Here is a 22,590-nt window from a genome sequence, read left to right on the forward strand (position 1 = left end):
GGCCAAGCCCACGTGCCTCACCTGGAACTCATCTGCCTCTTGAGCCGTCTGTCCCTCACTGATCCCTGCCGTACCAGCCTTCCCCTGAGGACGGGGAGCACTCAGGGCCCTTTCCCCACCCCCTGGAGGCAGATCCTGTGGGCTGGGAGGCCAGGAGCCTTCCTGGAGGTGTAAGGCGGCCACATTGGGCTTGGGCCCAGGAACGCCACTGCTGATGCGTGTGTGTGTGCAAGTGGGGCTGTGGAACAGGACTCGGGTTCATTTTTGTTATCATTAATTAGTTCCTTCATCCATCCACTCATTAGCACACTCACACGCACTGAGCTTAATGTGTCAGGCCTGGGCCCTCAGACGAATCCCCATCTGTCCCCTGCCCACTGAGCTCATCCGGGAGGTTTGAGGCAGCATTTCTCAAACTCAGTATTGACAATTTGGGCCACATAATTCGTTGTTTGGGGGCACTGTCCTATGCACTGTAGGACGGTTAGTAGCACCCCTGGTCTCAGCCCACCAGATGCCAGTAGTGTCCCAAGTTGTGACAACCAAAACTGTCTCTAGATGTTGGCAAGTCCCCGGGGGTGCAAAATTGGCTCTGGTTGAGAACCACTGGTCTAGTGCTGCCAGTCTGCACAGTGTGCGCCTGGATAAATCTGCTTAAGAGCTAGTTACTGAATAATTAGGTACCAGGCGCCCTGCCCGTGGCACCCGCACAGAAGCGCCCTGGCCACGCCTCCGAGGTGGTTATGGTGCATCATTGTCCAGATGAAGCCGGCTCCAAGTGCAGCCCCTCAGTCCCAGCAGGTCAGCAGCCCCCGGGCCTACCTCGGATCTAACAGTCTGCCATTCTAAGTCCCATCTCTCCCCTTCCCTCCTCTGCCCCCCCCCAGCTGGAAGGAGGGGCAGGGACTGAAGGGAGAGCAGAAGTTGGCCGATGACCTGGCCTGCCAGGAGCCTCATCAGGGCTGGGCGATGGGGATGAAGGTCGCATGGTGAGCCTTGGCAGGTGCGTACTCCTGAATGTCCAACCTGCTCTCGTGGCACCTCATCCCAGTGTTGAGAAGAGGGCAGGGTCATCAGTAAGGCGGCACACTGGAACCTGCTTTGCCCCGAGAGAGATGGCTGAAAGTGACTGCTACAGGGAACCGTGCCATGCCTGCTCGGGTGGTTGCTAACTCAGTGTCAGGCGTCTCACACACAGTGCTGAGTTCTTACAGAAAGCCAAGCGGGAGTCTCCAGCTGGGGAGTGAGGGAGAACGGCCTCAGTGTGGCCTCAGCCAGGCTTAGGAGGCCTGACCAGCTTCCTGGCCACAAGCCACAGGCAGGGACCTGTACCTAGAAGGAAAGCTGCTTGGTGCTTTGTCAATATTCCACAACAAATTGCCCTCCAAAGACAAGGAAGCACACAGCACAAAACCCCACATTAGCCCATCTGAAGGACAACAGCTGGTTTCAGTTTAATGATGTATTAGCTTTGCTATAGTTACTAACAACTCCCAAACCTTAGTGCTTATTATTACAATAAACATTTTCTCATTCACGTTACAATCAGTGGCTGCAGGCCAGCCGCTGCACCTCTGCTCCACACGTCTCACCATTCTGACCCAGGCTGAGGGAACAGCGCCAATCTGGGAAACAGGTTCTCATGGCAGAGGGAAAAGAGCACGAGGCTATCATGCAATGGCTCTTCAGAGAAGTACACTCCTCCCTGGGGGGATAGGGTGGGCACTACAGAAGTCACATGGCTATAGGTAAGGATGTCTAAAACCCTCTAGGAAGGAGTAAGCAAATAGCTGCAGATAAAAATACAACCTATGGCAACGACTCAACATGCAAAAAGATTTTCCAGTACAAAAGGCACAAAACTAAAATGTGAAAACTGGGGAGGAATGTGGAATCCGCTGTCCAAATGTGTCACAGTCCTCCCTATTGCAGAGATCAGGAAAACTGGCACTTTCTAGGGGCTCTGGAGGATCCCAGGTTGTAGGTCTTTATAGATGCAGAGTCAGGACCCAGCTTTCCTGGCCCCATCGCACCCCAAGGCTTCTACAGCATCCCCACAGAGCAACCCTCCGTGCTCATGAAATAACAGGAGGCCGGAGTTGCTCAGCTTTAATGCCTTAAAATTACATGCATGGTTTGTGTATATGTGCAATTTGAGGGGCAGCTTCTCTAAGACGTCTAAATCCATAAAGGTTCAGAACTATTTCCTTGGATCCTGAGTCAGTCCACTGAGTTCCTTGGGTCAGTTGCTATGGTAACTGCAACAGATGGTCCCTCCGAGATGGAGGCTAGTGGTTAACATAGCTCACAGTGAGTCCAAGGATGTCATGACCAAGGCACAGAGTTTTCTATCAACAGAGGAAAGTGAAAACCATCTGGGGCTCAGCACTTTGACCAGAAATGGTGCACTTCACGGAGTCAGCAGCTCCTCCCACCACAGTGTAAGCAAGGACTGTCTCAGGGTGACAGACTAGGAGTATGTCCAGGTGATTCAGGTGTGCTGGATTCCAGACAGGAGGATGAGGAAGGAGATCCAGCGGGCCTGGCTCTCACAGCCTGGCTTGGTCACTTTACCTGGTGTACCTTCCTCCCCTGGAGATAATTTCTGCAAAAAGGAGAGGATCCTACACAGACCAAAAATGCTGGTGTCAGAGCTTTTACAAAGTACCTGCAGTGAACACAACAAAAGAGGGGTTAACTGAATTGCAATCTTAACTGTCCATGGACCTTCCCAACAACATTCAAGGTGAAACTCCGTATGTCAGTCAACATTAAAATGCAGGTTTAGCACATTTATTTGGTTGGTTGTTTATGAATCTGGCAAACGAGCATGACCCCCACCCCCTTATAACCTAGGCAGAACCTCTGGGCCCTTCATCTAGCATCACTGTATGTCTGTGGTTAAATATGACAGAAAAGTACAAGAACATGCTTTCATTCATGCAACAGCAAATGCCCAGGGTGAGCCAAACCCTGTGCTGAAAACAGATTAAAAAACAAGCAAAAACCATTGTCCCTGCTCTCAAGCCCTGGGAAGACAAGATAAATAATCAATTCTTGACAGCAAGGCACAATGGTAGAAGTATTTGTGAAGTACAACATTAGCGCAGGGGGCCTAATCCCCTCTGTGGGGAAGGGGAACCAGGAAAGGCTTCCTAGAAGACGCCATGTGAGCTCGATCTAATTTGGAAAAGGGGTAGTGATCGGGGAGCAAAGCCAGGTGGTGCAGGTCACCAGAGCGTTTATGCTCTTGTTGGGCAGAAAGCAAATGGAGTGAGGCAGGTGGGAGAGATGGCCTTCCAGATCAAAGGGTGTTAGCATGTGACCCAACGTGCTTGGATCTGGACAGAGGCCTATGTCTTGGCTCCACCCAGTCCAGTCCAGTCCAGGCTCTGAAGCTGCCAGAAACCTGTTCTGGTTAGTAGCCTCTTTCCTATGCCATTCATTTAAAAAGTAATAATTTCCAACAGCATTTACATTTTCTGAGAAGCATTACAATTGTTTTTTCTACACAAATCAGTTATTTAGATTTCTCCCCCATTTTGTTTTTAGAGATGGGGGACAGTAGACCTTGGGCCTTTACAGAATCTAGGAAATTTGCTAACAGATGGGAAAATGAACAGCTAAAAATTTGTCTACAAAACAGTAAGGAGATTTGGGGCCAGAAAAAACACTGCCAAGAGAAGTTCTCGATCATTTGAAGAAATCGTCACCCCCTGCCTGCCTACCCGAAGCGGACATCAGACCAGCTAGACACCCCTACCAAGTCGGTTACCACACCACCAATTCCTGTCCAGTCTGCGTCCTAAGCCTCTCTCCAATCTATCCCCTACTTCAGGCCTCACCAGTCGAACAGTGCACTTAAATCTGTCCGTTATTGTGTAAATTCCACCGAAACAAACACCCGCTGGGGCTCTACACACCATCAGGGTAACGGTCACACTCCTTAGGCCGGGCATTCAAGGCCTTACCACATGGCCTAACCTAGCTTTCCAGCTTCAAGCTTAGGGAAAAGTAGTCCAAGAGTCAACTTATACATCTACTGAAGACATTCCTTTATAGTCCAGGAACACCTCAAAGCAGAAGAAACGGACAATTGCCAAATCCAACCGGCTGCCACTGCTACTGCCGTTTCCCTGAAAATAAGACCTAGCCGGACAATCAGCTCTAATGCGTCTTTTGGAGCAAAAATTAATGTAAGACCCGGTCTTATATTATAGTAAAATAAGACCAGGTCATATTAATTTTTGTTCCAAAAGACGCATTAGAGCTGATTGTCTGGCTAGGTCTTATTTTCGGGGAAACACAGTTAACAAGCAAAACCACCCTATAGTTTACATTAGTACTGTGACTCCTACTCTCTCATCAGCTCTCAAATTCCTGAGAAATATGCAGGCAAGAGTTGTTATTCCCATTCTAGAGATGAGGAAACTACCCCAGAGAGGCAGTGTGTGCTTAGGGTCTCACAGCCAGTAAATGATGGTGTCTGATTTCAAGAGCCAGTGCTCTTTCCATATAACAATATCAGAGGACACGGCACAATTGGCAAAGGAGGGCCATCCCAACTGTCTTCAGGTACAAAAGCCAGGCAGCTTGTCCCTCAGTCCAGCCCCATTCACTTCTCCCAGTCTGAGGGTGCCATGGCTATAGTGCAATGGGCTGAGTCATCACCTTGTCGCCTGTGTGGCCAATGGCTGTGCCAGTCTCCATGGTTGCGTGTCCAGGGCAGAAGGGAGGCAGTACCAGGGAATCGGCAGTGGAAGGAGAACCTGACTGTAGGGACGTCGTAGGGACGACGGTACCTGAGTGTCTTCCCTGGCCTACTGCCCCATGAAGTGACTCACCTGGGGTGCTGCAGCACGTGCAGCAGGGTGCTCTCGGGAGGCACCTGGTACAGCTCTGCCCTGTCCTCGTCCTCAAAGTAGACCTGCAAGATTAACAGAGGAGCAGGAGTCAGATACAGCACCAGGCATGTCGAGGCCAAGTCTAGGGAAAAGTTAGAGAGATATGACTGTTATTCACCGAATGGCTCCTTTATGGAGCTGTGAAGTATAAAGCACTCAGTCTTCTTCCATGACACTAAGAAAGGTATTATTGGCTCCATTTTCCAAAGACAGAACCAAGGCTCAAAGGAGGAAAATAACTCGCCAGCGTAACCCAGCCAGTAAACAGAGAAGACAAGACTAAAGCCCAGCAGGCCTGTGAGCCTTCCCGTCCCAGCAATTTAGTCCTAGAACCTTGAGGTGTGGAGGAAGAAAGCCACGGTGGCCGAGAGCAGAAGAAGGCTGTCCACACAGAGAATGGCCCTCTGTAGGTGTCAAAACCCAGGCAGGGTAAGGAAGACATCTGCACAGGAGGGCTGCGGGGGTGAGGGGTGTCAGAGCCCGGCCACTGGAGGAGGGCATCCTTGCTGGGGGCCGGCCAGACTAAGCAGACTTCCTTGTAAGACAGCTGTCCAGAATGGGGTGTCAGAGCCCACACGGGATGAGGAGGGTGTCCATAAGTGGGCGTGGCCAATATGGGGAGTCAAGGCCCAACCAACGTGAGGAAGGCAACCATTCATGGCGGGGGAGGCCTGCTGTGGGGAGTGGGAACCCAAGCAGGACGACGAGGGCATTCATGCGGGGTCGTTGGGCAGTGTGGGGTGTCAGTGTGCACAGGATGAGGGGGGCACCCAGGCTGAGTCAGCAGCAGCCTGATGTGGGAAGTCAAGAGTCCAAGTAGGGTGAGGAAGTTTCCATATGGGAGAGGGGGCAGTGGTGGTGACAGGAAGGGGATTAAATACAGAAAGACTGGTCAAATGAATTAATATATTAAGAATAGAAGTCACTATTATATAGAAAGGAAGAAAAGAGGTCCTGTGGTGTTGGATCAGAACTGAAGATACCAGTGAGACCTCATGTTTCTCTCTCTCTCTCTCTCTCTCTCTCTCTCTCTCTCTCTCTCTCTCTCTCTCTCTCTCTCTCTCTCTCCCGGCATTGGAGCAGTGCACCCCTCCCACTGCCCCCATACTTGTGAGTATACCTATTGCACAGATCTTGGCTTTTAAATACCATTTTCCACTAAAAAGAACCGGGGCTCCTTGAGAAAAATGGGTGATTCTAGAGCTGGCCCAAGAAAAGCACAATTTGGACCTAGAACATCTTGTACCAGAATGCAAGGAAGTGCTAAAAACTGAAACAAATGAAAAGGACATAAACAATTTGAAGGGATTCCCACTGGTCAAATCTGAGACAATTTGAGTATAATAGTAATAGATTATGACATAAATGAAACAGGAAACCATCAATCCACTGATATAAATAAACGATTACGTCGAAGGTTTGATAAACAATGGGATACGAGGTATGATCACAAAATACAGTGAATGTTTAAATTTTTAAAATTTTATCACAGTAAAAAACACATTGGCATTAATCCCCTCAAGTACTCCCCCTCGCTTCAAACACACTTATGCCTTTGTTCTTGCCACTTCCTGAAGCAGTTCTGGAAGTCCTCTTTCGTGAGTGTCTTTAGTTGCACTATCATGGCTGCCTCGATGTCCTGAATTGATTCAAAGCGTTTTCCTTTCATGGTCATCTTGACTTTGGGGAAGAGCCAGAAGTCGCATGGTGACAGATTCGGTAAATAAGGTGGATGAGGACACACCGTAATGTTTGTATTTGACAGAAATTGCTGTACCAAAAGCATGTGACATGGAATGTTGTTACGTGGAGGATGAAGTAAAGACACTCACGAAAGAGGACTTCCAGAACTGCTTCAGAAAGTGGCAAGAACGATGGGATAAGTGTGTTGGAAGCGAAGGGGTGTATTTTGAGGGGGATTAATGGCAATGTGTCTTTTACTGTAATAATTATTTTTATTTAAACATTCACTATATCTTTTGTTCACACCTCATATTTACATTATTTCAAAATACCTCATTATAAAACACTAATTACAAAGGGGAAAAGAGTAACTTCACAGTAGAGAAGCCTGTCAGACCCCCACCTCAAACAGGTGATCAAAGTGAATGTCACCAGTAATGGGACAAATTGAAACCATGTGCACCTAACGGGATGCAATGAGAGACAGCATCACTCCTGTGACATGCCAGTCAAATACGCGTAACCCAGATCTAGGCACGATTAAACAAAGATAAACCCACACTGGTGGACTTGACACAAAACACCTGGTTTATAAGCTTTAAAAGTGTTAAGATCAAGAAAACTGAGGAAAGACTGAGAACCTCTTCCGGCTGAAGGAGACTAAAGGGACATGACCACTAAATACAATACAATGTGGGATTCTGAACAGGTCTGTTTGCTATAAAGAACATTTGTAAAAACCGAACAGAGTCTGAAGATTAGGTGGCACTAGCGGATCAAAGTTAATTTCCTGATCTTGATGGCTGATTGGGATTATGAAGGAAAATGTCCTTGTGGGAAACAGACACGAAAGTACTCAGGGGTAACGGGGCATCTTATTCTAAAAATGATTAGAAGACAAATTCTTTGAACTGTAAGTTGTGGTTATGTTTTTAAAAAATCCCAACAATGGACTAGTCAGCCTTAAAAAGGAAGGAAATTCTGACACATGCTATCACATGGATGACAACATTGTTCTAAGTGAAGTAAGCCAGACACAAAAGGACAAATATTACTCCACTCATATGAGGTACCTAAAGTTGGAGGTGGATAGTGGTGAGGGTTGCATAATAATGTGAATATACGTAATGCTGCTGAACTATGCACTTAAAATAGCTAAGATGGTAAATTTTATATTCTACATATTTTACCACAATTTTTTTTAAGGGCAGTGAACCTTCTCCCCTCCAAAAATCCCACAGAAGAACAAAATAAAATTTCTCTTACCTCTAAATTATCAGGACAGTATTTTCGCTCTAAATCCCAAGAGGGCGTTTCAACAAACATCACCATTAGATGATCAATAAACCTAAGGATATAACATGTACTTTCTGGGTGTCAATAACTTATGATCTACTTTCCCACATCACAGTCCCCAGACACCAAATCACAGAGATATCAGAATATATAACGTCAAAGGTAGGCTTAAGCCATTTTGACAACAGTGCCCAAAATATGTACGTGTATCACTTGTCCTATTAAACATAGAAATTTTCTTTCAACTGACTCAGGCTTAACAACATCCCTTACATTTAGCCACATTCTAAGCATTAACCCTATGAAATCACATGTTAAAACTGCTAGTTATATTTTTTCTAATATACACTTTAATTACTACGCATGTACTACCTACAATGATTTCCTATCTCACCAGATATGTACCAGTGCTTGACAAATTCTGTACTTCAATGTTACACTTACTAGCCTACTCAGTAGAAGGTGAGACTATCTATCATTACAAAGCTAGTTAGTAAAGGGAGACAGCAGCTACAGGATAGAGATTATGCCAAACCAGACAGAAACCCTCTATACTATTCTCCTCCTTCCTCAACAAAAATCCATCTGTCCTTCCTGCAGACACAGCAGGAAAAGAGCATGCAAGCAACAGCAGAGGGCTCTTGGACAAGTACCTGGAGTCCTCATGAAAGGTAGCAATGAAGTCCGACTGGGTATACTCCGGGTACAGAAAGAGTACAGGCCAGCTCAGTCTGCCCTGGTCATCGGCACTCAGCCTGGCTCCATAGGGGTTCTCAGAACTGAGCCCATCCAGGAGAAGTTCACCTAGACCTTCTGAGGCTGAATCTTCCTCACCGGCAGCTTCAGAGACCAGCCTGATGTTCCTAGCCTGGGGTAAAGACAGAAACGTACAAAACCTTACTGTGTGGAAGGATGCAAACCCATTTCACTAAAACAGGGAAACCACAACACTGCGAGCTCCGAGGGCCAGCTCTACACGATTCCTCTGCATTATCCCTGAGGCCTAGCACATAGTAAGCATCACTTGTTTGACTCCCCTTGCCTGGGCATGGACCATGTGCGGGACTCTGTGTCAGAGAAGGTTCCTGCCTGCAAGACTCTGCTCATGGTCTAGTGGGGAGACAGCTATGGAAATAAGTGTAATATACAGTAAGAAGTGGAGCTGTGGAACTGCAAACCATACATTAATTCAGTCTGGAGACGAGTTGACTGGGGAAATGCCAGGCCTTGAACCAAGACTTTGAAAAGCAGAGAAGTTTGGGGTGGGGGATAGTGGAAGGGCATTCTATCCCAAGGAATGGCATGTGCAAAGGCACAGAAAAGATCAAAAGTGTGTCATGTACAAAAATGGCAAATGCTTCAGTTTAGCTAGGACATAGAATACTAAAAATACTGCACATTGACTTAACCTTGACTATCTCATGGAAATAAGGATAAAGCAAAGGTCTGAATAGTAGAGTCACCTCTTATATATGTGTGTGGAAATTCCCAAGACTAGCACAAAGGGGAAAATTATATGCAATCAAAATTACCTTTGAAGATATCTCCTAAATCGGGTTGACAAACTTTCCCTTAAAGGGGAAGATAAATAGTTCAGGCTTTGCCGGTCAAATGGTCTCTGTTGAAGTTAACTGCTCAACTCGGCCACTGCAGTGTGAAAATAGCCATAGGTAACACACAAACAGGCAGCGCTGCGGTGTGCCGACTCCTGTTTTAAACCATTGGTAAAAAACGGTATGTATGGCTTTGTGTACACTACTGTTGAGAGTAATTCTTCTGCAGAGTGAAGTCTGAGATGCAGAGTTAGACTAAAGGAAAGAACCTAAATAAGGTCTGTGTGCAAATGTCTGGGCATTCCCGTGTTCTACATTTTAGAAAAGGACCACATCCCTTACTGTGAATGACGATTAGATGGAGAATCTGGACTATTCCATTCTGTTTAATTTGTTAGTATGTGTTAACAGATTGCTTGGTGTGGGGAGGGACTAGTGGAATGCATCTCAGTAGTGTGAAGTTCTCAAAGTCAACAAGTCATTTAAATGAGTGCTTAATTTAACTCACCAAAGAATGAGACCAAGAACCTACCCACATTCTGTGAAGTGTTACTGTGAAGACCAAGGCCAAGCAAGTCAAGGCTCAGGTGTCTTGCTGGATAGCCAGGTAAAAGCAGGGTTTGGATCATACCACATCCATTTAAAATGCAGGAAGACAGGGCAAGGGAGATAGAATTTGTTGTTATATCAGAGGAGCAGCATCCTAAAAAGTCACTTTCTCAGGAGGCAGTAGAATGGCTAAGAGCAAGGACCTGGCTCTGACACACACTAGCTGTGTGAGTTCTCTGCATCTCCCCGAGATTACATCATCATCTAACAAAACAGAAGCAAGAAGACCTACCTCAGCAAGCTTCTGTGAAGACTGAATAATGCTTAAGCCAAAGCAACTGTTCCGTATAGGTAACCTGAGAGCAACACGTACACACAATGGAGAGCTGACTGGACTCGGGTGTGACTCCACCCCCCCTTCACCGCACTGCTGCCCCAGGGCAGAGGGAAAGTGAGCCAATTCATTCAGGTAAAGCATCCTAAGAAAGGTTCTCAAGAGGCTTCAGGAGTAGTGGATTCAGGAAGACCACAGGGCCTACGGTTTGAGAACTCACCTTGATGGCCTGGAGTAAAGCCTTATTCTGATTCCGCTCCTTCTGCTCTTTCAGCTTTGCTTTCCTTATATCTCTCTGTTCAGTTCGCTGAAAATGAAGTTCAGATGCATCAGCTCTAGGGAACTTGCTTCCTCTTGTTACCCCAGCCTGCTCCTAAATTACTCTCTGGTGTCTAGCCAACCCAGGATCCTGTGTAAGGGACACCACTGGCGAGACTCAGTTCAATAAGCATGTAAAAAGCACTTGTCTAGGTGCCAGCACCAGTGGCAACAGAAACTTAAAAATCTACAGTTCCTGTACCCAAGGAGCTCACACGCTCCTGAGAGGGACAGACAAGTAGGTCTGTTACGTGCTGTGCTGGTAGTGTGAACCAAGTGCTAGGAACCACAGAGGAGGGAGTGCCTGCTCCTTTGAGGATGGGATTTAGACAGGAAGATTCCATCAGGCGATGGAGAAAGGGCGTGCTAGGGAGAGGAACTGACAGCGGAGTCTGTGGGGCATTTCAGCTTCTCTGATATGGGGGAAGTATAGGAAAACTGGAAAAACCCAGGGCAAGAACTTGTGAGGGGACCTGCCCTTTGAACAATATAGGCCATGAGAGAAAAGTGCCACCAGTCTACTTAATCTGGCAGAAATGTAATTTAGATCTCCTTTGCCTGCTAATCTACCCCAAACCAGGTGATCCCGCTCTCACCCTCAAGATTATGGATTAATCGGGATCAGCAAACTTTCTATAAAGGACCAGAGAGTAAATATTTTATGCGTTGCAGACCATATATAATCTCTGTCAGGTTTTGTTTATAGCCCTTTAAAAATGTGAAAAATGTGCTCGCTTCGGCAGCACATATACTAAAAATGTGAAAAATATTCTTAGTTCACAGAATTATGAAAAAACAGGCCATGGGCTGGATTTGGCCTGTGGGTCAGTTTGCTGGCCCTGCTCTAAACTACAGCACCAACCATCCCTCAGCCTCCCCACAAATGCCCACAAAGTCTAACACAGATCTTTTTTTTCTTGTGACCAGAGTGTACCCTTTCAGGGAGACAATGGCTGGTAATTCTAGGTCATTCCTTCTCCAATCCAATATGCCAACAGAGCTGCAAAAATCCTTTCTGCTATTAGCAAGTATGATTACACTATCAAGAGTGTCCCACCCCAGGGATACCACTAAAACTATGTCCAATTCTGCTTCCCAGTTGAGAGACACACAACCACACCGTGTCTGGTCCACATTACAGAATGATTAAGGATATCTTGGCCTCTGTCCCATGTTGGTTTTACTCTGATTTCCAGGATGCAAGTGGATGGACATGGCTTCCTGCTGCCTCACCTGAAGTTTGAGGTCCTGGCAGCCCACACAAAGTGAAATAACCACCAGGTCGGAAGAGCCCACACAAAGTGAAATAACCACCAGGTCGGAAGAACTATGGAGGCTGCTGCCCCTCCCTTTTAAATCAACTTCGTTGAGGTAGAATTTACAGAATTTAAACATACAGTTTGGTAAGTTTAGACAAATGTATACACTAGAGTACTCAACACTCCAATCAAGATAGAAAACATTTTTATCCCCTAGAAAGTTCCCTCATGCCCTTTTGCAGTCAATCCTCCTCTCATTCCTCCACTGATAGATTTCTTTTTATTGCCAACTAATATTCCATGGTATAACTATATCAGTTTACTTATCTATTCTCCTGTTAGATACGGGCTATTTCTGGGTTATTATGATCAAAACAGGCAATTAAGCATTCTTATGCAAGTCTTATGAACATGTTTCCATTTCTCTTAGGTATACTGACGAATGAAATTGCCGGGTCATAGGATAGGTGTGTGAAACTGCCAGACCGATTTTCAATGTGGTCATACCTTTTTATATCCCACTGGCTGTGTACGAGAGTTCCAGTTGCTCCACATCTTTGCCAATATTTGGTATTGTCAATTTTGTAAACTGGCATCCCACTGAGGTTTAATTTGCATTTCCTTGATGACTAATGATACAGTGCAAATTTTCATGTGCTCACTGTATATCTTCTTTTGAGAAGTATCTTTCTTTTGCTACATTTAAATTTTTTCCATATTGATTTATGTATTCTGGATAAAAATCCTTTATTAGACATTTATATTACAAATATTTTCTCCATTCCATGACTTATCTTTTCATCTTTTTCTTTAAAAAAAAAAACTTTTATTTTTTTAAGTGTGTTTTTCCAGGATCCATCAGCTCCAAGTCAAGTAGTTGTTTCAATCTAGTTGTGGAGGGCGCAGCTCACAGTGGCCCAAACCAGCAACCTTGTTGTTAAGAGCACCGAGCTCTAACCAACTGAGCTAACCGGCCACCCAGCCTTTTCATCTTAATGATGTCTCTTTAAGTTTTGACTAAGTCCTATTTATCAATAATTATGTCTTTTACGGTTAGTGTATTTTTTAATATTTAGAAATTGGGGTGAAATTTACATGATATAAAATTAACCATTAAACATTTTAAAGTATATAATTCAGTGGCATTTAATCCATTCAGCGTATCAAGCAATCATCACCTCTACCTAGTTCCAAGACTTTTCAATACCCTAAAAGTAAACCCCAAGCCTTTTTAGCAGTCAGTCCCCACAATCCCCCAACCCCTTTTATAACTGGCTTCTTTCCCTTATCATAGTGATGGACATTTAGATTGTTTCCACTTTTTAGCCATTTAAGAACAGTGTTGTATGTGAATGTTCATACATTCACATACAAGTATTTGTCTGAATACTAGTTTTATACCTAGGAGTGGAAGTGCTAGGTTATATGGTAATTCTATGGTTAACTTTTTGAGGCATTGTCAAACTGTCTTTCATAGTGGCTGCATTATTTTACATTTCCATCAGCAACATATGAGGGTTTCAATTTCTTCCCAGTCTCCTTAAAAAAAAAAAAATTCCAGCTATCATAGTGGGTGTGAAATAGTATCTCATTGTGGTTTTGATTGACATTTCCCTGATGACTAATGATATTTGGCGTCTCTCATTTGCTTGTTGGCCATTTGTGTATCATTTTTACAGAAATATCTATTCAGATCCTTTGCCCATTTAAAAAATTGGGCTGTCTTTTAATTATTGAGACATTAAGAGTTCTTTATATATTCTAAATAAAATCCCTTAACAAATATATGATTTACCATTATATTCTCCCATTCTGTGGGTTGTCTTTTTACTTTCTCGATGGGGCCTCAGAAGCACAAGTTTTTACTTTAGATAAAGTCGTTTATTTTTTTTTCTCTAGTTGCTTATGCTTTTTGTCTTATCTAAGAAACCAATGCCAAATCCAAGGTCATGAAGATTTATGCCATTGTTTTCTTCTAAAAGTTTTATAGTTTTAGCTTTTACATTCAGGTCTCTGATCCACTTTGAGGTAATTTTTGTGTCTAGTATGAGGCAGAGGTCCAAGTTCATTCTTTTGCATGTGAATATCCACTTGTCCCAGCATCATTTGTTGAAAAGACTCTTCTTCCCCTGAGTGAACTAGGTACTCTTGTTGAAAATCAGTTGTCTATAAATGTGAGCGTTTATTTCTGAGCTCTCCATTCTATTACATTGATTTATATGCCTATCCGTATGCCAGTACTACAATGTATTGATTACTGTAGTTTTCTAGTAAGATTTGAAATTGGGAAGTATGAGTTCTCTAACTTTATTTTTATTTTTCAGGGATTGTGTTGGATATTCTGGGTCCCTTCAATTTCCATATGAATATTAGAATTGGCTTGTCAATATTCAGCAAAAAACCTAGCTGGAATTTTGATGCAGAATGCATTGAGTCTGTACAACAATTTAGGAATACTGTCATCGTAACAATATTAAGATCTAATTCATGAAGATGGAATGGCTCCCACCTACTTAGGTATAGGTATAGTTTATTTCAACAATGTTTTGTATTTTCAGAGTATAAGTTAAATGCTACTTTTGTTAAACTTATTCCTAAGTATTTTATTCTTCTTGATGCTATAAGTGAAATTGTTTTATTTTCATATTTGGAATGTTTATTAAAAGTCTATAAAGTATAACTGATTTTTGTATGATGACATATCCTACCAGTTTGCTGAACTAATTTATTAGTTCAAATAGTTCTTTTAGTAGATTCCTTAGGATTTTCTATATGCAAGATCATATCATTTGCAAACAGAGTTTTACTTCTTACTCTCCTTCATTTTTGAAGGGTAGGTTTGCTGGATATAGAATTTTTGTTTCATAGTCTTTTTCTTTCAGCATTTTGAATGTTCACTGCATTGCCCTTTGGCTTCTGATAAGTTTTTAATTTTATTGAGGATCTCTTATATGTGAACAGTCACTTCTCTCTTGGTGCTTTTAAGATTCTCCTTGTCTCTTAACTTTCAACAGTTGGATTATGAAGTATTTGGGTATAGATTTAACTATATCCTACTTGGAGTTTGTTAACCTTCTTAGAAGGGTAGGTTATTGTTTTTCATCAAGTCTGGGAAGTTTTCAATTATTTCTTCAAATATTCTTTTGTCACTTTCTCTCCTGGAATTCCCATTATGCCCATGATGATATACTTGATGGCATCCCACAGGAGTCTCAGTCTCTCTTCATTTTCCTTTCTGTTCCTCAGACTGGATAATCACAACTGACATGTCTTCAAAGTTCTGCTGTTGAGCCACTTAGTGACTTTTTCATTTCAGTTATTATACTTTTCAACTACAGTATTTTTATTTGGTTCTTTTTTATAATTTCTTTATTGATAGTCTCTATTTGGTGAGACATCATTCTCATCGTTTTTTAGTTCTTTAGACATTGTTTCCTTTTGTTTTTAGACCATACTTAAAACAGCTGGTTTAAAGTCTTTTTAAGTCCCATGTCTAGGCTTCTTCAGGGACAATTTCTATTGATTTTTTTTCCCTGTGTGTGACCGTACTTTATTTTTTTCCGTCTTGTAATTTTTTGTTGAAAAATGGACATTTTGAATATAATGTAGCAACTCTGGAAATCAGATTCTGCCTGCTCAGGGGCTATAGGTGCATGTTGGGGCATGCCTTCAACTCTCACCCAAGCAGTTTACAATTCGGCCTTAACCTTCATTTCCTGATTATACAGAGCCTCCAAATCAGCCAGAGATAACAATTTAGGGCCTTCTTAGATCTTTCCTGAGCACATGCATAGCCCTGGGCACACATGTGACTTAAGATTCCCAGGAATATGTTAGAGCTTACAAAGTCCTTATATAATTTCATTCCCTAGCTTTTCCTTTTAAATTTTCTATAAGCCTGTTGTTTGCCCCACCTGTTAATCCTCTGCCTCAGGCAGCTGCAATCTTAAATAAGTGCCTCTAATCATTTTTGACTAATGCCCCACCAACTGCCCCTACACCCAGCCAGCCTATGGCAGTCTTATACCATTTCTTATTTATTCAAATCATAATAGCCACAAATTTATCTAGTCTTACTATACGTCTACGAAATATGTTAAGTTTCCTCTCTCTCTCTCCCTCCCTCATTTACTCTTCATAAAAACCTTTGGGGTATATATTTACTATTTTCAAAGAGGGGACTGAGTTTCAGAAATATCAGGAACTCACTCAAGGTTACAGTTCTGCTTTATCCTGTCTGCAATGTTCCCCTCACCCCCACCCTCACCCAATAATAATAATTAATATAATCTTGCTCAGTCTTCCCAAGATTAGATGCAAGCATTACCTCTTCTAGCAAACCGTCCCTGTTACCCCCATCTCTGCCCTGCTCTTGACCAAGGCAAAGTTAGATACCACTACTACTTTACAATCTTGCTTGCCTCTGTCACACTGTAACTATTTATTTACTTGTTTGTTTACTTCTCTGTGTCCTCCAGTGTTCCAAGGGTAGGGACTGGTTCTGGGTTTTGCTTTTAAAGAAGAAAAAGTTTACAATGACCAAAAAGACACAATCTGGGGAATGTTAATTAATTCATTAATGCTAATTAACAAAAGCCAACTGGCTACTGATTCTGCCACCAACCTTTAGTTTGTCTGCTTTAACCCTCATTTCCAGAAGCTTCTTCTCTTTGGCATCTATCTGCAGCCCCTTATCGCACCAATTCACAGCCTCGGCAAAGTTTTTCAGTTCCAGATGGCACAAGGCACCTGTAGAACCAGAACCCTTAGGATCCATGGACAACATGCATGGAAAGAGCCCCCCTTGAGCTGGAAGCCCCACCTCCCCCAGCTACCAGCCAGCACCATGAAGGGGAAAATGGATGATAAAGATCCTTGTATTGCATTCCCGAGACTAGGACCCATTCAGGTCAAAACTCCTGTGAGCTCCCTAGTATTAAGGGCTCTTAAAGTAGGGAAGGCTACAGCTTAGTGGCAAAAAGCACAGGCTTTGGAATCAAGACAGATATGGGCTGGAAATATGGCTCTGTCATTTACCACTAGGCATCAGACAAAAGACTGAACATCTCCGAGCTTCAGGTTCCTGTCTGCAAACGAGAATAAAACCCATCCCGGATGCCTTTTCTAAATGGTGTCATCAGAAAGCAGAATTTGCCTCAGCCGTTCAGTGGTAAGACCAAAGACATTAGGTCTTTCCTGTCCTAAAATTGTTCTTGATGGCTACCAGTTTAAGCTGCCTCCCCTTTAATCGTGTTTAATTTTCTCCAATCAGCCTCTTTAGGCTTTCCACAGAATTTCAAAATACCAGAACAGCTTAGATGTCAACAGAATCCAACCTCATTTTCCAGAGATGAACAAACTGATACTCAGGAGTGGGTGTCTTGCCAAGGTCACATGGTAAGGTAAAACTGACATTTCAATAGAGGATTAGAGTTCTAGCCTGAGGCCAATTCCACAGGACTACACTCAATTTACTTGCCGATCTTTGCTCAGTACTTTCTTTTCTTTCCCTACAGCCAAGAGACACAGATCTACTTACTACCCCCAATCATAAATATCTAAAGCAGCATAATTTTAATAAAGCATTTTAAGCTGGTCCATGGGGGATACATGGAAGATTAAGGCGTGAGGAATAAAGTTTGCAAAGCACCTTTGAGCGTCCTCCCCCCCCCCCCCAAAAAGGAAGTATAACAGTAATAAAACCACTATCATTACAAAGATCAGACTACAAGAGAAAAAATAATCTGGGAACATCTCTGCATGTGAGTTATCAGCAAAGGACCCATAACTTATCTTTTAATTAACATTAACATGGCATTTGAAGATCTTACCTTTCAATCAGCTAATTTAGAAAAAAATTAGAATGTGGCTTTTGGAACTGCTTTATTTTCATTTTATTCTTTTAATTTAAAATGAAGAATTTCACTTTCTCTATAAATTCTTAAAACACAAAGGGTTAGATTGTTCTCTAGGGAATTCTTTTAAAAATGGCATGTTGCTGGGGATAAGGACCAGGCACTTAATATCAAGATTACAAAAATAAGGTGCTTCATTAGTATCCTGGCACCTTAATCTCAAAGCTTAAAATGTCTCAACTTTTGGTGCAGTGACTACCAACTTTTCTTTAATGACGATCATAAGACTTACCTCTTATTATTGCTTTGAGGTGGCAGGGTTTTAGCTTTCTGGCAGCTGTCACATCATTGAGAGCGGAACGAAAATTGCCTAATGAAACACCATTTAGTAAAAGAAAGAACAAGTTCTGACGTCAGAATATTTCCAAAATTTATATGCAGACACAAAGACACTCTTCTACAATGTTGGGTAAATATAAATCAGAGCAACTGTTTTTAGAAAATATAACTGTGGTCATCAAGAGCCTTAGAAATTTGTGTAACATCAGGCAACCAACCCACAGAACTTTAGATGGCTAGGTAAGCACATGAAAAGATGCTCAATGATTGACTAGAGTAATCAAAATTAATATGAAATTGGTAAAAATTAAAGACAGACAATATCCAGTATTGGTGAAAATATTGAAAAAGGGCATTCTAAGGGTAAACTAGAGAGCAAATTAGCATGCACTTTGTGTACATTTTGACCCAACTATATTCTTCTAAGAACTTATCCTACCTTATATAGTTGCTATGAGGTCACGGGGGATAACAAATGTGAAAGTAAGCCGTACCAGTGACACGTTATTTAAAGAATGGCGCTCATTATTAAGAATCTGCTCCTCTGGTGTCACGCACACACACTTTGTTTTCTTGCAAGGTGCATATGGTCTTATTAGCCCTAAAAGTGACACCCTTTAAGTTCCCCAAGGAAAGGAACTATGTAGCTCTCGTTCACAGTGCAGTGCTTAGCACACAGTAAAAGGTCAGATCTTACTCATCTCTCTGATGCCAGTCCCTGGCACAGAATAGAACTCAGTTTGTCTGCTGAATGAAGAAAACGTATTCCTCCAGAAGTTAGAAGACTGAGTTTCTAGTCCAGGTTCCGGTACTAACCAAAGGGTCCCTCTCTGGGCTGACACAAATAAGGTGGTTGGTTAGCCCAAATAATCTCTAAAGTTCTATACCACTCTTAATTTTTAGAATTTTATAATAAAACAGGCTAAATGAGAAAACAGTTGGAACAGACTACGGTTGGAGAGAAACTGCTCAAATGGTGATGAATCCCAACAGACTCATCCTAGCTAGACTACAAAGCTTATTCTCTCCCAGTCCCTCAGAAATGCCTGGCGCCGGGCCCAGCCCAGTGGCTCAGGCGATTAGAGCTCCATGCTCCTAACTCAGAAGGCTGCCGGTTCGATTCCCACATGGGCCAGTGGGCTCTCAACCACAAGGTTGCCAGGTCAATTCCTCGAGTCCAGCAAGGGATGGTGGGCAGCACTCCCTGAAACTAGCGACAGCAACTGGACCTGGAGCTGAGCTGCGCCCTCCATGACTGAAAGGACAACAACTTGAAGCTGAACGGCAGCCTCCACAGCTAAGATTGATAGGACAACAACTTGACTTGGAAAAAAGTCCTGGAAGTACACACTGTTCCTCAATAAAGTCCTGTTCCCCTTCCCCAATAAATAAAAAAAAAAAAAAAAGAAAAGAAAAAAAATTTATAAAAAAAAGAAATGCCTAGGGTCATTTCTAGGTCCTCTTAAAATCTGTGATAAAAACCAGGGATCTAATAAGACCAAGATTACTCACTCAAATAATCAATGTTTCCCAAAATCACGTCTGCAGAAAAGTATTGCATGTTAGTAAGTCTTACTTGAAAAGTGGGCCTTACAAAACTTGAGAATCACAGGGTAAGTTTCTTTGCTGTAGGTTATCTCAGAGTCTTTAACATACTAATGTGCATTGCAAATCCCCAACAAAGCAGCACTTTCCAAACTTACTTGTCCAAAGAATATTTTTTACTTCAAGGGTCCCAAGGAATACTCTTTGAGAAATTCTCCCTTAAATTACTAGTTTCTCTCACACAAAGACCTCTATTGCCTTAATCCTACTAGCATCCTTGAGAAGAGGGTAAAAGGCCAGGAAAAAAACTCTTTTGAGAGAGACAAGCAGCAATTGGGCTAAAAAATCCCAATCATACCAATGCGTGTTTAAGGTATTTGACGTCACTCATTTGGTTCAGGTAGTAAGAATTATACAATCTATGATGGTAAGGGATGGGAATAATTTTTTAAAAATTATACAATCCATCTGGCTTCCCTTTTCACCTGGAACATCAGAGTTCAATTAAACTACCCTAGGTGTCTGGGGTAGCTTCTCTTCCTCTGATACTCTCAAACTCTCCACTAGCCATCATAATGGTTTTTATCATGTTAACTCTTTAGAAAGCACTAAATAATGGAATAAATTACCCAGATAGTACTGTGCTGCTGCTCGGTTGGTATAAAGGACAGCATTCAAATCAGGGTCTGCACATTTCTTCTTTAAGCCTTCAGTGTACGAAATCACAGCTTTTTTATAGTCTTTTTCTTTAAAATAATCATTGCCCTCATCTTTATAGATCTTGGCCTGTTCTGCAAAGAAGAGAAGAAATAATCACTATTTCCTATTTTTTAAAAGGCTCATTAAAAATAGTTTCTAAATCATTCAACAATGAAACATAATAAACCAAAGAGAAAAAAAACAACAGGGAAGGAAAACTCAAAAATACTATAAAACTGGGTATCAACATGAGAAAGAAACAAAGTCACGAGTACTTAATGCGACAATCCATTCCAAATGCCTATGAAGGTAGACTACTAAGTGCTTACAAAAAACGAAGCGTAAAGGAAAAACGCATCCTTATCCCAGCTCTTGACGAAAGAACTTTTTTTAATTACTGAAGAAAGGCAGAGAATTTAACTTCTGCTTTTGCTGATGTTTTATTCCCTGGAATGCAAGTTCCCCTAGGAAGAGCCCACAAAACTGTGAAGCTTCAGCTCTGATCCACCGTCGGCGGTACAGCAGCACCAAGCCTGCGCTCTGCGCTGGCTCTTAGCACACACACGTCTACCCTGGCTCTTTAGAGCAATCTCCGCCGGAGCGTCATCTGTGCGGTTTCCTGCATCCCTGTGCCCCAGTGCCCAGCTGGCATTTAACAGGCATCCAGAGGAGCACACGTGGAATGAACAGTAACAAGTTAGCTCAGGCTAACAACCCATCAGAACCTTTCTGATCACTCTGTATCTCCAATCAGGGGAGACGCAACACAAATACTTGAGTCACGGAAGATACCTTCTGGAGATCGCTCCTCATCAAACATAATTGACTGGAGGCAAGCCAGGTCAGGGTTCTCCATGGGGTCAATTGCTGAAGGCGCTTTCTTCATAAACAGGGGGATCTTTTCAAACTCCTAGAGATCGTTAAGACAAGAACAAACTATACACACAGGATTTTCCATAGAGTAGAGGCAGCTCCGTGTTTCCACCTCCAAGTTTCCTTACTCGCCGTGATTTGCAAACCATCACGACGGGCGCTCCCCCGAGCCCGGCCCCGTACCCCGCTGTAAAACGGGGGTGTGGGAAAATGATCCCGCTCTGACACGTGCGGGCATAATCAGCATTAACTGAGTGCTCCGCGTTCCCGGAGCCTTGCCCACCTCTCATTCCCCTTCGCCACAATCCCACGAGACCGGTGTTCAGAGCGGGCGATTTCACAGTCGGGAGGCGGCTCGGAGACGTTCAGGACCTGGCCCAGTGTTAGAGCCAGGAAACGGCGGACTCACAGGTCCGACTCCAAAACCCACTTTCCTAAACGCGCAGGCAGACGAAGACGACGCTCAAAATCTCGAGGCCGATGTTTAACCCTCCAGTGGAAACTGCTGACAGCGCCCGGGGGCCGGGGGCTGAGGGACGCGCCGCGCACCCCAGGAGTCCGCACAACGCCCCTGCACACGTGCGGAGCCCCAAGTCCTGCTTACCTCCTCCCACTGGTCCTCACGGAAGCGGCCACGGTAAGACTGACTCCGGAACTTCTCGACGAACGAGTCCATGGCGTCGTCCGAGACGGCGTCCAGTTCAGGCAGTTCCATGGCAGCTCCTCTGCCCTCCCGGCTCAGTCAGGGCGCCGAGAACTCCCCGGCAACTTCCGGCGGCGCGAGCGCCCTTCCCTTAGTGCTCCGGGCGGCGCCAGGCCGCGCGCCTCGGGTTCCGCGGTTCTGGGGGCGTGGCCGACCCGGCTCCACCCCTCCCCCCGAAGAGCACCTGCCCCGCCCCGCCCTCCCTCCGGCCGTGCTGCAGCCGCACCCCCCGAATGCTTTTCGGGTGGTGAATAAACCTAACGCTCCTCCACACCACACTATCATATCACTTCATTTGCTCGTTTGTCCAGCCAGTTAACACGTATTTCCTAAGCTGCTTGTGGGTTCCAGGCCTGCTGTAGTCCCCGGGTATACAGTGGTGGGCAAAGCAGACAAAAGCCCTGCCCTCTAGGAGTTGATAAGGTCGTGTGAGACAGACAATGAGCACATAAGAAGATGTTAGAGTTTGTCAGGTGGTAGCAAGAGCTATGGGAGAAAAAAAGTTTTAAACGGGTAGACAGGCTTTGCAAGCGGAGGAGGAGACCTGGAGCGGCAAGTGTGGGTGTGGGGGGGGAGGAGGAGGGTTGGGGGAGAGCATTCCCCCTGGAGGGAAAAGGCAGGACTGCGCCCCAGCAGGGGAGCTGGCAGGGGTGGAGTGCTGGAGCAGGAGGAGGAAGAAG

At 43.9% G+C, this 22,590-nt stretch overlaps 1 protein-coding gene across 4 annotated transcripts; it reads right to left on the bottom strand.

Annotated features, from left to right (window-relative positions):
- Nucleotides 1–1,430: 1,430 nt before the first annotated feature.
- TTC4 (tetratricopeptide repeat domain 4) lies at nucleotides 1,431–21,987 on the bottom strand. 4 transcript variants are annotated; one of them, XM_081054854.1, is made up of 10 exons: nucleotides 21,812–21,987; nucleotides 21,127–21,244; nucleotides 20,265–20,426; nucleotides 18,044–18,121; nucleotides 16,521–16,645; nucleotides 10,540–10,626; nucleotides 8,537–8,751; nucleotides 7,854–7,935; nucleotides 4,845–4,927; nucleotides 1,431–2,605 (listed from the first exon to the last, which is right to left on the bottom strand). In XM_081054854.1, the coding sequence occupies exons 1-10, from the start codon at nucleotides 21,920–21,922 to the stop codon at nucleotides 2,566–2,568; spliced, it is 1,101 nt and encodes a 366-aa protein (XP_080910980.1). In that variant the 5' UTR covers nucleotides 21,923–21,987; the 3' UTR covers nucleotides 1,431–2,565. The 4 variants fall into 4 exon arrangements, with proteins under 4 accessions (XP_080910980.1, XP_080910977.1, XP_080910979.1 ...); XM_081054851.1 differs by having other exon boundaries at nucleotides 1,431–2,624; XM_081054853.1 differs by having other exon boundaries at nucleotides 1,431–2,668.
- Nucleotides 21,988–22,590: the final 603 nt, after the last annotated feature.

This window comes from Rhinolophus hipposideros (assembly GCF_964194185.1).
Source record: "Rhinolophus hipposideros genome assembly, chromosome: 8".
Taxonomy (NCBI): domain Eukaryota; kingdom Metazoa; phylum Chordata; class Mammalia; order Chiroptera; family Rhinolophidae; genus Rhinolophus; species Rhinolophus hipposideros.

Bases quoted from the DNA above. Each gene is read 5' to 3' on its own strand.
- TTC4 (XM_081054851.1), bottom strand. From the start codon at position 21,922: ATGGAACTGCCTGAACTGGACGCCGTCTCGGACGACGCCATGGACTCG. The intron at 10,627-16,520 runs GTTGGTGGCAGA...CTTCATTTTCAG, and splicing joins TTAAAGCAGACAAACTAAAG to CGAACTGAACAGAGAGATAT. The intron at 2,625-4,844 runs GTGAGTCACTTC...TGGTCTGTGTAG, and splicing joins CACGTGCTGCAGCACCCCAG to GATCCTCTCCTTTTTGCAGA.